General features: G+C 39.1%; 2 protein-coding genes across 2 annotated transcripts; both read right to left on the reverse strand.

Moving 5' to 3' along the window:
* Positions 1–4164: 4164 nt before the first annotated feature.
* LOC104085745 (peroxidase 24) lies at positions 4165–5728 on the reverse strand. Its single transcript, XM_009589857.4, has 4 exons — positions 5463–5728; positions 5148–5339; positions 4819–4984; positions 4165–4724 (listed from the first exon to the last, which is right to left on the reverse strand). The coding sequence occupies exons 1-4, from the start codon at positions 5670–5672 to the stop codon at positions 4318–4320; spliced, it is 975 nt and encodes a 324-aa protein (XP_009588152.1). The 5' UTR covers positions 5673–5728; the 3' UTR covers positions 4165–4317.
* Positions 5729–13583: 7855 nt separating this feature from the next.
* Positions 13584–15215, reverse strand: LOC138894526 (uncharacterized). Its single transcript, XM_070179228.1, has 3 exons — positions 15153–15215; positions 14395–14518; positions 13584–14281 (listed from the first exon to the last, which is right to left on the reverse strand). The coding sequence occupies exons 1-3, from the start codon at positions 15213–15215 to the stop codon at positions 13584–13586; spliced, it is 885 nt and encodes a 294-aa protein (XP_070035329.1).
* Positions 15216–16625: the final 1410 nt, after the last annotated feature.

A 16625-nucleotide genomic window follows, 5' to 3' on the forward strand; every position in this document is an offset into this window, starting at 1 on the left:
CCTATGTGTAAACGATCTCGGATTTGAATTCTGATGGTTCTGTTAGCTCCGTTAGGTAATTTTGGACTTACAAGTGCGTCCAGAATGTGATTTGGAGGTCTGTGGTAGAATTAGGACTTAGTTATCAGTTGAGTATTCAGATGGCTCCGTACGAGGCTTTATATGGGAAGAGGTGTAGATCTCCGGTTGGATGGTTTGAGCCGGGTGAGGCTAGGCTCTTAGGTACAGACTTGGTCCAGGACGCATTAAATAAGGTAAAATTAATTCAGGAGCGGTTTCGCACGGCGCAGTCTAGGAAGAAGAGCTACGCAAATAGGAAGGTCTGTGATGTGTCTTTTATGGTTGGGGAGAAGGTTTTGCTGAAGGTATCACCCATGATGGGTGTTATGAGGTTTGGGAAGAGGGGCAAGTTGATCCCCCGGTTCATTGGGCCTTTTGAGGTGCTTCAGAGAATATGGGAGGTGGCTTATAAGCTTGCCTTGCCACCTATCTTGTCGAGTGTGCATCCAGTGTTTCATGTTTCCATGCTCCGGAAGTATATTGGAGATCCGTCCCATCTTTTGTATTTCAGCACGGTTCAGTTGGAGGGTGATATGACTTATGATGTGGAGCCGGTGGCTATTTTTGATCGGCAGGTTCGAAGGTTGAGGTCAAAGGATATAGCTTCAGTGAAGGTGTAGTGGAGAGGTCAGCCTGTGGAGGAGGCCACCTGGGAGACCGAGTGGGAGATGCGAAGCAGATATCCATGCCTATTCGAGACTCCAGGTATGTTTCTAGACCTGTTCGAGGACGAACGGATGTTTAAGAGGGGGAGGATGTAACGACCCGGCCGGTCGTTTTGAGAGTTATAGCCCTGTTTTCCCCATTTCTACTTCTTTTTGTGTTATTCAGCTATATTATGTTATATCGGGTTAGTTGGTTCGGGACCGGAGTAGTTTCAGAGTGAATTAAGACAGTTAGCCTCCTAAGTAGAAACTTAAGTTGAAAAAGTCAACCGGATATTGACATATATGTAAATGATCTTGGATTTTAATTCTTATGGTTCCGTTATCTCTGTTAGGTGCTTTTGGACTTAGGAGTGCGTCCGGAATGAGATTTGGAGGTCCGTGGTAGAATTAAGCTTGAATTGGCGAAAGTTGGAAATTGGGCGATTTCGGTCGGTAGTGAAAAATTTGATATCGGGGTCGGAATGGAATTCCGATAGTTGGGGTAGGTTCGTAGTGTCATTTGTGACGTGTGTGCAAAATTTGAGGTCATTCGGACGTGGTTTGGTTTGTTTCGGCATCGGTTGCCGAATTTGGAAATTTAGAAGTTCCTAGGCTTGAATCCGAAGGTAATTTGATGATTTGATGTTGTTTTGAGTGATTCGACGTTTCGACTAAGTTGGTATATTGATATATGACTTGTTGATATTTTTGGTTGAGGTCCCGAGAGCCTCAGGATGATTCCGGGTGGTTATCGGATGTGTTGAAGTTGGAATGCAGCTGAAGCTGCTGCTTCTACTATTTCCTCACCTGCGGAAGGGGGAGTCGCATGTGCGACGTCGCAGGTGCGGAGGGAAGGTTCGTAAATGTGAGGAAAAGGGGGTTGGTCAATTTTCGCAGAAACGGAGTATGAGCGCGCAGGTGCGCTTTCACATGTGCGAAAATTTGCTGTGCAGCTGAAGAAAAATGTGAAGCCAAGGCTGGAGCGCAGGCGCGAAGGATTTGGCCGCACCTGCGAGCCCGCATGTGCGAGGCCTGAAGCGCAGGTGCGGAAGGTGGGGAATTAAGTGGAGTTCGCGGATGCGGCGCCTTGACCGCAGGCGCCTAAAAAGAGCACGCAGGTGCAAAAACTTGGGCAGAAACCATAAATAGAACCCTTCGTGAATTTGGTTCATTTCCACCATTTTCAAGTCGGTTTTTGGAGCTTTTGGAGTGATTTTTGAAGGGTGATTCAAGGGCTATCAGTGAGGTAAGTTGCTTGAGCCCTAATACTCGTATTTATGGTGATTCTCCGTTATTTAATCATGTAATTAGTGAAAATGAGGGGTTAAGGCTTGAAATTTTTGTAGAGTAATTTAAGGATTTGAAAGACCAAACGATGTCGGATTTTGATGAATTTTGTATGGTTAGACTCGTGAGTGAATGAGCTTTCTAGTTTTGTGAATTTTGTCAGATTTTGAGACGTGGGCCCGGGGGTCGGGTTTGAGCCAATTTCGGGTTTCGGTCTAATTTTGTAGCTTTTCTTGTGGAATTCATTCAGTTATCGTATATTGATGGTATTGTACTGATTGTGAATAGATTTGGAGCATTTGGAGGCCGAGTACAGAGGCAAGAGCATTGCGGGGTAGAGATTTGACCGGTTTGAGGTAAGTAACGATTGTAAATCTAGTCCTGAGGGTATGAAACCCCGAATATTTGTATCATTCTACTATTTTGAGGTGACGCGCATGATAGGTGACGAGCGTGTGGGCGTGCAATGTTGGGTATTGTGACTTGGTCCGTCCCGTAGCAACTGTAAGGTTGCATATTTTGTGGAAATTATATGATACTTATATATTTTAGAAAGAGTTTCTGTAAATTGTGTTGAATGCCAAGTTTGGGCCTTGTGCCAGTACTGTTTGGACCCTTAGGGGCCTTTTCTTACTATCCTCTCACTGTTTTCGATTGAAAATTTATAATCAGTCATGGTTATACTTGTTTACTGCATAACTCAGTTTTATGAATCCATTTTGATGCATATAAATGTTGTTTTGGGCCGAATGCCCTATTTTTACTGAAATGCCCGAGTGGCTTGAGAGGTTTATATCTGAGTGAGGCCGAGGGCCTGATTTGTGAGGATATTTATGGGATCGGACTGCACGCCGTAGCATGTTGCATATTTATGGGATCGGGCTGCACGCCGCAACATGTTTGATATAGGCCCTGTTTGATATATGCCGAGGGCCTGAGTGATTTATGCCATGATTTGGCTTGATATAGCGCTTGGGCTGAAGGAACCCCTCCGGAGTCTGTACACACCCCCAGTGAGCGCAGGTACCTACTGAGTGCGAGTGCCAAGTGCTGAGTGACTGGGAGGCATGAGTAATTGTGAGGTATGCCCGAGTGGCAAGAGTGATTGTGAGGTATGCCCGAGTGGCAAGAGTGATTGTGAAGTTTGCCCGAGGGGCTGTATATGAGTGATGCTTTGCCCGAGGGGCTGTTTATGATTTTATTATTTTTGCTCACCTTTGCATTTTTCCTCTATTTGAAAGCTGTTGAAAAATATCCTTAAATGATTTTTACTGGAAGTGGGTTTAAACGAGATATTTTGATTCAAATCCTGATTTTAAAAGCATGAGGTATTTTACTGAAATTTTATGATATGAACGTTATATGCTTTATTGCTCGTCACTACTGCTCAGTCTTTAGTTATTGTTGTTACTTACTGAGTTGGCGTACTCACGTTACTCCCTGCACCTTGTGTGCATATCCAGGTGTAGCTGGACACGGTAGCGGTTGTTGATTGTTCTGGTTGCAGATTTTCTCGGAGATAGCAAGGTAGCTGTTTGGCGATCGCAGCCCCTGCTCTTCTCCCTCTTATCTTCTTCTAGTTGTATTTAGCTATTTTCCAGGCTGAGTTAGCCTTGACATTGTTCGACAGATTGTAGTAGATGATCATGACTAGTGACACCCCGATGTCGGACTTTTTCTTCCGCACTTTTATTTTGATTGTATCTCCTTTACGAAGGTTTTTATGTTAAATAACATTGAAATTATCTTTGAAATGAAAATATCGGTTTGTTTTGGAAATGAGTCGGCTTGCCTAGTTCCACGATAGGCGCAATCACGACAGGGGTAGTTTGGGTCGTGACACCTTGATGGTTGAGACTGGGTCTCAGATTCGTAGGACAATAAGCGGAGCTTATGAAATTTATGACTTCTTAAAACTAATAAAAATTGTAACCCTTCTGATATACACACGTAGAGATAAATTAATTAAGAAATGCAGCAGAACTAGTTTCGATTAATATTTACCAAAATAGTATTCATATTGAAGATATGGAGAAATAAAATGGATGAAGTAAAACTTATTATGGGAAGCTTTGCTGTCATTAATCATTAGCGGCAAATGCAAGATATTTAGTCTAGTTTTTAAATAATAAGATTGACATCGCTACAAGAGATGCTTGACAACGAAACATAATAAACTCACCGAAATACATTAATATAGACACTTTCTGAAATTACAAGAAAATCTCAGTAATTGATCACATTACAATAAGAACGAGAAAAGCGATGAACTAAAAAGAAATACGTTTTGAAAATCCTGAAGCTCCAGTTATTTAGTTCAAGTTTAGGCATTTACAGCTCTACAATTCTTCCTTATTTCTCCTTCACCATCCGCGAGGACTCTAATATCGCCCATTTTCTTCATCGAACGGCTGAAAAATGCTAAGAAAACATGAGGATTTTGCAGTTTTCTTACAATCTGAGCAGAATGGGAGTTGGTCAGTAACGCCGCATCAGATCTGAGTAGGCCTTTGTTTTGATTCAGAGCCTCATAGTAATGGCTATCAAAAGATAATGAACTTTTTGGATCCAGTTCTAGAACAGTTTTTGGATTGATAGGGTTAGGGCACATTGTTCTCAATGTTGTAGCATAATTGGGATTCAATGAAGGATCTGCATCGCCCTTTCCTGTGAAATTATAAAGTCTTTTTGCAACCAATGTGCAATGTGTTATTCCTATGGTATGTGCCCCTGCAAGTACAATTAATCCATCATTTAGTTACAGTTGATATATTTCACATAAAAGGAACCAATAAAAGAAAACATGGTACTAATTTAGAGTTACCTGACAAAGTAACTAAATCGACAATGTCCAAATCGTTGTCTTGAAATTGTCGTAAAAGAGTGGTAAAGTTTGCAAATGGCGACGGCAAGCTGGCTAATGCTTCCGATGCCTTTGATACTCTTCCGTCTTTTCGCCCTGTTGGAATTTTCCACATTGATCGTCCGAACTGTTTCCAATCAAACATTAATGGATTTAAATTGTATACACTAATGACGTAAAATATATTTACATGAATATGTAGCGTTTCAATTAAACACGTGTTATATGCAAATCAAACATGCCAGCAAGAAAAATTAAGTATTCATTCTGCACAGTGTGTACGTTCTTACTTGGTATGAAACTGCATCTCGAGTTACCAAGGCTAGAATATCAGCACAAGAAACTTTATGTGGGCACACTTGTTCTAGTTTCTTCTTTATATCGTCGATAACCTCGTAACCTCCTAGAGATCGATTTGGTAGGGCTGCTTTTTCTGCACTGTTTTTTGGAGTGGAGTCAAGTAAAACTGATGCATCACAGCCCTGCAATATTCGGTATATAAGTATTACATGTGGAAATGTGAAAGCATACGGTGAACTAATTCACGTAAATAATAAGTACACTACCAGCGTATATAACTTAACACATAGTGGCTATGTACATACCCTAACAAAGCAGTCATGGTAGTGAAGGCGAAGTAGCTTTGCTGGCAAGCTGGGATCAGCAGCAACTCTGCTCCATGTAATTTCCCTCACAATTCTTTCAACTGAAGGACAGCTTTTGTGATAGTAATTCATCTTCAGCTTATCTGCATTGCAAATCCCGAAAGCTACTACTGTAACTAATAGAAGAAAAACAAGATTACTTTGCTTCATTTTTCCCTTTATTTTCACCACACAAAAAGAGCCAATTAATATACTATATATTAACTCGAAATATGTTCGTTGTTGGTCTTCGAATGCTTCTTTGAACCATATTTATATAGGCACTTTTATACATCATTTGCCTTTGTTATTGAAATTATTGCTCTCTGCTGGCTTCTTCTTTGCACGATTTATCTAGATAGCCAACCAAAAGTTGATACGTGTAGATGAACTGATCAATAATGGATTGTGCTTCTCAATCATATATAATTCATTGAATCATGCATGACTTTTCTTGTATTAACTAGTCATTGACCAAAGAAAAGCATTTTTTATTCGGAATGGAATATTATAGCAAAAATAAAACACTTCTGCCGTGGTGTTATGGCTCGGTTGGACTTTGATTGACATCGTTGCATGAAAATGTATTGTACAAAAAAAGAACAATTTTCAGCTTTAGGAGGGGAAGTAGAAGCTGCACTACACGTACGTTCCGAGAAACAAGGTGGCTGGCTGGCTGACATTGCATCCTTTTGCGATTTATTGAACTAGCTAGGAGGCATAAGTAATTATCATAAAGAACAACAACAAAAAAAGCATTAGAAATGATAATGGAACAGGAATTTTCCGAACTTCAGAAGAAACTTTTGTTTTCTTCTCTTTTTTGTTTAAGATAGCTGATCGAGGTAACTGCATATTTATTTTCTTAAAACAGTTGTAAGTTCTCTAAGGATGTAACAGTTTGTAATTATTTTTTTCTTTTGCGCTAATTTGTATATGGTGTCCAACTACGTGGTTTGATTAGTGTTTTCTGTAACCCAAATCGAAGATCCTCTAACTCTTCTTTATCCTTGTTAAATTCGCTTACTTGCAATGCCCTGTATTTCCAGGTTAATAAGTCCTATACAGTATTTTAAACATGCCCAACGCTTGAAATAATGATTTAGAAATTGATTGGTGAAAAACAGGCTTTGATAGAAGGAGAAAACAAACAAAATAATTCAGGTGCATTTTTGAAGAATCTATCACGGTAAGTCAACCCATATCGGGATAAGAGAAAGGTCAACTAAAACGAACGCCTAAAAGATAATGACCCTGTAAAGATATTATATGTTTTTTTTTGGTGATCTCTTATGAAAAGAATTGTTGGCCCAAGAAAGAGAATAGTTTTGAAGATTGGCAAAGGAACTCAGATATGAACCAGGTCTATCACTGGCAGACATAGACACCGGCAGAGTCAATGCACGTGAGGTGCACATGCAGGAGATAAGTGTATTCTGGTAGAATGAGATATCTCCTGATCGAAAAGATTGCAAAAACGATAAGGAGAAGGACTCCTTATTCAGTAAGAACAATATCTAAGATAAGGAAGGATTTAAGAGTTGAGTTTAACTAGAACTCTTCCACCAAGGAAGAGTAACATTAGGATTCTAATTAATTCTTTATCTACTAACTCCTATATATTGCAGAATATTCTTATTGTACAGTGACGCACAAAAGCAGAAGTTAAGCAAGAATTGAGAGCAAAATAGCGAAGCAATTTTGCAAGGAGTTCGAGTGATATTTGAGTGTGCGAATCTGATGCTACTTGAACAAGCTAGAAGAACCAGCTCTAACTGTTGTCTTTTAGTCTAGTTATTTGTAGTAGGTGGTTTTAACTTGTACCTTTTTAGCTTTATCTAGAAGCGTCTGTAATAGGTACTTTGTGTTTTCAAGTTAGAGTTAACTTGAAATTTGTCGCAAATAGCTAGAGGCTAGTTTGCTACAAAGGGTTAGAGGTAATACTAGGTTTACAAAAGAGTTTTTGTAAATGCTGTTTTGGCTCACTGATTTAGTAAAGACTTTTGGAAAAATCCTACTGGGAAGTAGGTCGTGGTTTTTTCACCGTTTGAGCCAGGTATTTTCCACATAAAATCTCTCTGTTCTTTATTTTCTGTACTTATTATTCCGCAACAGTAGTAGTTGGAACACATAGAAGAACCAAGTCCTTCTATAATCTGTGCACGCGAAAAAATTGGACACAACATAAATCACTCTCTCTTGTGTGGTATTGACGTATAAAACATCAATTGGTATCAGAGCCAGGTTATCCTTGAAGAGGCTAACACCTTAGGAGAAGATCAAGATGAGTGCACTACCTGGAAACTGGGAAGGGCAATCTACTGCTAGGCCACCACTCTTCAATGGCCAGTACTACTCCTGGTGGAAAAACAGAATGAGAGACCACATCATAGGAGAAGACTATGAACTATGGGACATTGTCACAGATGGTCCATTGGCTACCATGAAGATAAATGACGAAGGAGAAGAGGTGCCAAAAACAAGAGCCGACTGCACTGCTGACGACTTAAGGAAATGGGAGAAGAATGCTAAGGCCAAGAAATGACTTGTGTGTGGACTTGGTCCAAGACGAGTATAGCAAAATTCAAAATTGTACTACTGCTAAGGAAATTTGGGACACCTTGCAAGTGGCTCATGAAGGAACTACTCAGGTGAAGAGGTCCAGAGGTACTTTACTATATTCTCAATATGAGAATTTCTCTATGAAGGAAGGAGAGACTATCTAAGAGATGTATACAAGGTTCACCACACTGACTAATGAACTGAAGTCTCTTGGAAGGACTCTTCTTGAAGAAGACAAAGTTGAGAAGATTCTGACTAGGGTTCTACCATTTTCTTGGGAAAGCAAAATCACTGCAATTCAGGAATCTAAGAACATTGCAACTCTTAGGTTGGATGAGCAAATTGGAAATCTCACTGGTTATGAACTTAGAAGGTAGACTATGAGGATGGATGTGCCTAAGAAAGAAAGGAGTCTGGCACTCAGAATCACTGAAGGTGCTGATCTGGAGGAAGATGAAATGGCTATGATCACAAAGGACTTTAGGAAATACCTTATGAGAGGAAAAGGTTCTTCAAGAGATGGAAATTACAACAAAGCAAGGGTTCCAAAAAAATGACCAATGAGGGCTGCTACAAGTGTGGGAAGACTGATCATCACATAAAGAACTGCCCTCAATGGGAAATTGAATGGAAGAAGAAAAAAATCTAAACGAAGGAACAGGTTCATCCCAAGAAGAACAAAGGATCAACAAAGGCTATGGTTGCTGCTTGGGGAGAAAGTTCAAATGAGGAATCAGATGATGAAGATGGAGATTAACAAGCACTTAGGGAAATTGAAGAATCAGATGAGGAATCTGAGGTAAGTATAATTCATCTCAAAGACAAGATTAAGTTTTTGTCTAAAGAAAAACTCTCTGAATTATTGCTAGATTTCATTGATGAATCTGAGGTAATAAATAAAGAAAAAGAACAGTTGTCTAAGAATTATGTGATTTTAAAAGCAAAGTGTAAGAACCTGGAGCTCAGAGTTAGTGAGACTATGAGTGAAAATACTGCTCTGAAGAACCAGGTTCATACATTTGAAGCAAATGTTCTTGAGTTAAAATCTGAAAATCTAAAACTGAAACTAGGAACCAGTAAGAAGACAGTTGATTGCACACAACTCACTTTAGAAGAAAATGTAGGCAAACTAAAAGATGAGTTGTATAGGAAGGATGAGTAGGTAAGAGTGCTAAAAGAGGATCTAGGCAAGGTCAAGCATGAACTAGACAGAACTAGTAAATGGAACAGGTCCTCCGATGCTTTGTCATGGCTACAGAAACATCACAGTAGCAATAGAAGAGGACTTGGCTTTGGGAATCAGCTACCTAAGTGGGATCCTAAAAGCAAGTACCTCATTCTTCCTGAGAACAAGATTTGTACTCACTGTGGTAAGACTGGTCACTATAAAAGTGAATGTAACGCAAAAGAAAGGGCCAGTCAAAAGAACAAAAAATTTGTTCAAGGGAAGAATTGGTTACCAAGTTGGGCTAAAAAGAATTTAATGCATCCTTTTGCTTATAGAAAGGGACCCAAACTAGCTTAGGTTCCTAAGACTAACCCTGATTTCCTTTTGTAGGTTCAAGTGATGGGGAGCAGCCAAATATGGTACATGGATAGTGGCTGCTCAAAGCATATGACAGGAAGCAAGGACCAGTTCCTTTCACTTGAGGACCTCAAATGAGGAAATGTCTCATTTGGAAATGGAAAGAAAGGTGAAATTATTGGGGTTGGTAAGGTAGGTAAGGATGAGTCTCATTCCATTAAGAATGTCTACTTGATAGACGACTTGAAGTATAGCCTAATCAGTGTGTCACAATTGTGTGATAGAGGTAACTTAGTAGCATTCACCTCTACTAAATATTTTGTGATAAATCTTATCACTGACAAGATTGTTTTGCAGGGTAAAAGAGTGATAATATATATATTATAGATCTGTCCACACTCTCAGAGAATGAACTAACTTGCTTAAGTGTGTTGGATAGTGATCCCCTCCTTTGCCATAAGAGGCTTGGACATGCAAGTCTAAGTCAACTCAACAAATTAGTATCCAAGGACTTGGTGATAGGACTTCCTATGATTAAGTTCAAGGAAGACAAAGTTTGTGAGGCTTGTACAAGGGAGAAGCAGGTAAGATCCTCTTTTAAATGCAAGAAAGTGGTAAGTACCACCAGAACGATGGAACTGGTTCATATGGATCTCTGTGGTCCAATGAGAACATTAAGTAGAGGTGGTAAGAGATATGTGATGGTGCTTGTTGATGATTATTCTAGGTTTACCTGGACACTGTTTTTAACATCTAAAGATGAAGTCCATGTCACTTCCTCTGTTAGAAAAACTCAGAAACAATTAGGAAATCAACTTGCATCAATTAGGTCTGATCATGGTACTGAATTTGAAAATGCTAAATTTGCTGAATTTTGTGATGTGCATGGCATAGATCATAACTTTTCTGCCCCTAGAACTCCATAACAAAATGGAGTAGTTGAAAAAACGAATAGGACTCTTGAAGATATGGCTAGGACTATGCTTCTTTCTAGTAAGTTGCCCCATAGCTTCTGGGCAGAAGCTGTAAATACTGCATGCTATATCATAAATAGGTGCATGACAAGACCTCTAATAGAGAAGACTCCATATGAGTTACTTAAAGGGAGAAAACCAAATATATACCATCTTAGGGCATTTGGATGCAAGTGCTTTGTGCACAACAATGGTAAAGACTCCCTAGGCAAGTTTGATCCCAGAAGTAATGAGGGAGTATTCTTGGGATATTCTTCACATAGTAAAGCATATAAGGTATATAACAAAAGAACTATGTGTGTTGAAGAAAGTGTTCATGTGGGTTTTGATGAAACTAACATTCTTCTGAGAGACAGGAACATGATGATGAAGCAATTGGGCTGGTAAGAAACTTAAATGAAACCACAACCCATACTGAAGCTGCACTGGAAGAAGGAACAGGTGATGGAACAGGTCCTTCTACCCAGGGCAACCTGACAAGGGGAATAGAACAAAGAGTAAATGATTCTCAAACCTCAAGGGAACCTGTCCATGAACTTGTTCCACAACAACAAAGCATTGAAAGAACATCAAGGGGAAACCAGTTGGTTGTGAAATCTTACAAGTATCAAAGTTCTCATCCCATTGAGAACATAATTACTGATCCAACCTCTGGAATCAAAAACAAATCTTCATTAAAGAATCTTTGTGCTTTTGAAGCTTTCTTATCTCTTATTGAACCTAAAAATATTGCTGAGGCTTTGCGGGATGCAGACTGGGTAAATGCAATGCAAGATGAACTCAACCAATTTGAAAGGAGTCAAGTTTGGCATCTGGTACCAAGACCCAAGGACATATCAGTAATTGGCACAAAATGGGTCTTTAGAAACAAACTTGATGAAGATGGAACAGTTACAAGGAATAAGGCAAGATTGGTGGTTCAAGGATATAGCCAAGAGGAGGGCATAGACTATGATGAAACATTTGCTCCAGTCGCAAGGTTGGAAGCAATAAGACTCCTCATAGCCTTTGCTACTTACATGGAATTCACCCTTCACCAGATGGATGTCAAGAGTGCCTTCCTTAATGGCTATCTAAAGGAAGAAGTATTTGTCAAACAACCTCCGGGGTTTCAAAGCAAGGAAAGTCCTGATCATGTGTACAAACTTGACAAAGCACTTTATGGGCTCAAGCAGGCGCCAAGAGCATGGTATGAAAGATTATCAAAGTTTTTGCTTGAGCATGACTACAAGAGAGGTAAAATTGACAATACTTTGTTCTTGAAAGAAAAAGGTAAAGATCTCTTGGTAGTTCAGATATATGTTGATGATATAATCTTTGGAGCAACTACTGATAAGTTAAGTAAAGATTTTGCTAAGCTAATGGGGAGTGAATTTGAAATGAGCATGATGGGTGAGCTTAATTTCTTTTTAGGCTTACAAATTAAATAGAATTCAAATGGAACTATGATCCATCAGCAAAAGTATGTAAAAGAGTTGCTTAAAAGGTTTAAAATGGAAGATTCCAAAGAAATTGACACTCTTATTGCAACAGCTACAAAGTTGGATATGATGAACCTGGTTCATCTGTCGATCAGAAGTTGTATATGGGAATGATTGGCTCATTGTTGTATCTCACTGCTAGTAGACCTGACATTGTTTTCAGTGTAGGCCTTTGTGCAAGATTTTAGGCAAATCCGAAGGAGTCTCACTTGACTGCTGTCAAAAGAATTTTGAGATATCTAAAAGGCACCACTGATCTTTGTCTTTGGTATCCAAAAGGTAGTAATTTCAATCTTGTGGGATATGCTGATGCTGATTATGCAGGTTTTCTTGTGGATAGAAAAAGTACCTCAGGTATGGCACACTTTCTTGGCTCATGTCTTGTGTCTTGGGCCACCAAAAAGCAAAATTCAGTGGCCTTATCTACGCTGAGGCTGAGTATGTGGTTGCTGGATTAAACAACAATTGAGGGATTTTGGAATCGATGTTGGATGTATCCCTATCTTTTGTGATAACACTAGTGCTATTAGTATGACAAAGAACCATGTTCATCACAAGAGAACTAAGCACATAGATGTTAGGCATCACTTTTTGAGGGATAACTATGAAAAAGGGTTGATCACTTTGGAATTTTGTGCTACTGACAAGCAAATAGCTGACATCTTCACAAAATCCCTAAGTAGAGATCACTTTGAAAGGAACAATTTAGAATTAGGGATGATTAAGATCACCTAAAAGGATCGGTTCAGAATTTACAACGAACAAAGAAAATTGAAAAAAAAAATGTTGGTTTTGGTTAGAAAATCTGAAAATGTGTATATAATTAGATTAATTTTTGCTCAGACTCATACTTTCAATAGTATACTCTTGTACCATGTGTAAAAATGACTCATTAATATCTAATGATATTTTCTCTATTTTAGAAAATTTAGACTTACACAAGAGAATTATCAGTGAAGAACCTGGTTCATCAAGATAACACGGTATATTTTCTACACTCTGCATAATTTGAAATAATAATATTTGGATCATGAGTAGAGTACTACTTAATTCCAAACTCCTTTTGGACTTATCCGTTACAAGTGAACCAGTTCTGTTCAAAAGAGTCCCAACCAAATTGAAGTACCTAGATTCTAGGGATACACTCCAAAGTCTTTTCAAAACTAAAATTCAGTTTGATTAGACTTCCACACCCACTATCATCCCTTCCACCACCCCAACCTCTAAGAAAAGAGTAAAGATGCTTGCTCACAAGGTTGTTGCAGGGAGAGAACAAATTTGGAGAATAGGTTTGTACTAGTAGGGTCTAAAGCGGGTGTTTTCCACGTAAACATCTCTGTGTTCTTTATTTTCTGTACTTATTATTCCGCAAAAATAGTAGTTGGAATACATAGAAGAACCAGGTCCTTCTATAATCCGTGCACGCAAAAGATTGGACACCACACAAATCATCCCCCCCTCCCCCCCTCTTGTGTGGTATTGAAGTTAAAACATCAATTGGTATCAGAGCCAAGTTCTCCAGCAGCAAAATCATTCCTTCTTATTCCAAGTCCTTCAATAATCTCCCCTTCAGAATTGTTCTTTTACCAAACCTTGTCAGCTTGTCCTTCTCACCATCAGAACCATCCTCCTCTTCACCACTCCAATTATCTTCTTCAGTAATTTTAACTTGCTTGGCTTTCACTGCAGACCTGGATCGCTTAGCCATGATAGATGGTTCAGCAGACTTAGAAACAAATGAAGACTTCTTTGAGGAAGTCTTGGCTTTATTTGGCTTAGGGGTCTGAACCTCTACCTCTGCCACTTTTTCACTTTGATGGACCAGCTCCATCTCATCCAACTCAACAGTCTCAACCCTTTTTTCTTTCCCTTTATCCACCCTTTTCTTCTTACTCTCCTCTAAAGCTCTCTGCAACTCCTCATCACTCTGCTTTAGCTTGCTTATTGTAGTTCTTCCTCTTGGAAGAGGAATATCAGAGGTCTTAGAAGGAGTAGCTTTTCGTTTCTTGTTGGCTCTTGCTGTCCCAGAGGTTGTAGCTTTAGGAGTTCCTTTCTTCTTGGGTTGGTAACTTTCACTTAACTTTTTCAAGAGATCAGCCAGGGTTTCCTCAACAGATGAACCAGGTTCGTCTGCTTGCTTTCCAAGATTTATTAGCCCTTCAGCGGCTTCTCCTGATCCACTTCCCCCTGTGTGCCTGACACCTTCTTCCTCCTTCTCTGGCTCAACTCCACAAATAACTGTTCTAATAGATTTAGAGGTGGGTGAAGAATCAATCACTTCTTTCCCTTTTCCCCTCTCTTCACTCTGTACTCCCTCTCTCTCTCTTTTTCCTTTTTAATTTTATTTTTACCACCTCTCCTTCTTGTCTCAGGCATTTCTACATCTATCACAGACCCAACCAGGATGAACCTAGTTTCTAAACTTTTAGTAATCTCAGAAATAACCTCAAATGAAGGTTTTGGGACAGAAGATACCTGTTTAGAATCGAAAGACCCAGTTTCTTCCCCCTCAGTCGCTGATTTAAAGGAATCACTCAAATTTTGTGAGTTTTGGGCTTGACTTGCTTGAAGCTGGGCATTTAATTTTCGAGACAAAGCACCGTTGGCCACTATTTTTCTAGCAAGCATTTTGACTCTCTTTTTTCTAGGTTGGGGGGTGGAACTAGGTTGAGGGTTTGTAGAGGAAGAGGAAGGAGTTCCAGGGTTATTACAGGGGTTAGACATTTTGGTTATGGTTTTGTGATGAAGGAAAAGACTTGGATTGAATTCGAAGGCAAGGAGAGAAAAAAGGGTTTCGATGGTTTTTTCAGAAATAATGAAGAATTTTCAGAGTTGATGATGAGGGATTTAAAGGAGAAGTGTAATTAATACACAACGGCAGCTTTTTATGGTCAATTATAAGTCTAATCACTCTGCAATTTTCAGTTTGGAGTGACGGTTACGACTCCCCTAGAATCTAGGTGTTTTAATTCGGTGAGGATTCTTTAGTTGAAACGGAACTGGTTCAAATCTTTATTGGATAGGCTTTGGAAGATTTTGGACTGAGGTAGAGTTCTGCTCATGATTTAAATATTAGTATTTCAAAATGTGCAGAGTGTAGAACACATACCTCATTTTTCAGATGAACCAGCAATGATGAACCAGGTTCTTCACGAAGAAACCTCTCATCCATGTCTCAATTTGCAATTTCTCCGGTGGCCATGAGTAATTTTTATAAAATCTGGGACTCACATATCTTTTTGCAACTTTTCTATGATGCCAAAAGGGGGAAGATGTGCTCTGAACAAGTGATATTTGTAACCTAAATGACCCTGGTTCTTTATGATAAGTGCTTAATACTATAATATGTGTCAATGTTGGATTAAGTTGAAACAGGCCTAAGATTATGGACGCACAAAGTTTGTCATCATCAAAAAGAGGGAATCTGTTGGCCCAAGAAAGAGAATAATTTTGAAGATTGACAAAGGAACTCTGATATGAACCAGGTCCATCACTGGAAGACATAGACGCCGGTAGAGTCAAGGCACGTGAGGTGCACATGCAGGAGATAAGCGTATTCTAGTAGAATGAGATATCTCCTGATCGAAAAGATTGCAAAAACGATAAGGAGAAGGACTCATTATTCACTAAGAACAGTATCTAAGATAAGGAAGGATTTAGGAGTTGAGTTTAACTAGAACTCTTCCACTAAGGAAGAGTAGCATTAGGATTCTAGTTCATTCACTATCTACTAACTCCTATATATTGCAGAATGTTCTTATTGTACAGTGACACACAAAAGCAGAAGTTAAGCAAGAATTAAGAGCAAAATAGCGAGGCAATTTTGCAAGAAGTTCGAGTGATATTTGAGTATGCGAATCTAATACTACTTGAACCAGCTAGAAGAACCAGTTCTAACTGTTGTCTTTTAATCTAGTTATTTGTAGTAAGTAGTTTTTATCTTGTACCTTTTTAGATTTATCTAGAAGCGTCGGTAATAGGTACTTTATATTTTCAAGTTAGAGTTAACTTGAAATTTGTCACAAATAGCTAGAGGCTAGTTTGATATAAAGGGTTAGAGGTAATCCTAGGTTTACAAAAGAGTTTTTGTAAATGCTATTTTGGCTCACTGATTTAGTAAAGAGTTTTGGAAAAATCCTACTAGGAAGTAGGTCGTAGTTTTTTCACCTTTTGAGCCAGGTGTTTTCCACGTAAAATCTCTGTGTTCTTTATTTTCTGTACTTATTATTCCGCAACAGTAACAGTTGGAACACATAGAAGAACCAAGTCCTTCTATAATCTGTGCACGCGAAAAAATTGGACACCACACAAATCATCCCCCTCACTCTTGTGTGGTATTGACGTATAAAACATCAAGAATCATATGTCATATCCTGCAAGCTTAAAAAAGAAGGTCATTCATGACGCTCTCAAGCTATCCCAATTCCCAAACGCTAGTGTCAACTTCACCAAATCACACTCCCACCCACAAATGGGTAATTATATGACTCATTGTTTAGTTATATGATCATTTGATTGGAGATCTTTACGTTAAAACATATGATATCTCTAACATAAAACATGATGCAACCCCTCAGAGGCT

Source organism: Nicotiana tomentosiformis, chromosome 6 (assembly GCF_000390325.3).
Source record: "Nicotiana tomentosiformis chromosome 6, ASM39032v3, whole genome shotgun sequence".
Lineage (NCBI taxonomy): Eukaryota > Viridiplantae > Streptophyta > Magnoliopsida > Solanales > Solanaceae > Nicotiana > Nicotiana tomentosiformis.

Coding starts and splice junctions, on each gene's coding strand:
- LOC104085745 (XM_009589857.4), bottom strand. CDS start 5,672: ATGAAGCAAAGTAATCTTGTTTTTCTTCTATTAGTTACAGTAGTAGCT. Junction 5,340..5,462: donor ACCATGACTGCTTTGTTAGG/GTATGTACATAG, acceptor CGAATATTGCAG/GGCTGTGATGCATCAGTTTT. Junction 4,985..5,147: donor GAGATGCAGTTTCATACCAA/GTAAGAACGTAC, acceptor GATTGGAAACAG/TTCGGACGATCAATGTGGAA.
- LOC138894526 (XM_070179228.1), bottom strand. CDS start 15,215: ATGGATGAGAGGTTTCTTCGTGAAGAACCTGGTTCATCATTGCTGGTT. Junction 14,519..15,152: donor TGGTTCATCTGAAAAATGAG/GTATGTGTTCTA, acceptor GATTCTAAACAG/GTATCTTCTGTCCCAAAACC. Junction 14,282..14,394: donor TGAGACAAGAAGGAGAGGTG/GTAAAAATAAAA, acceptor CTATTAGAACAG/TTATTTGTGGAGTTGAGCCA.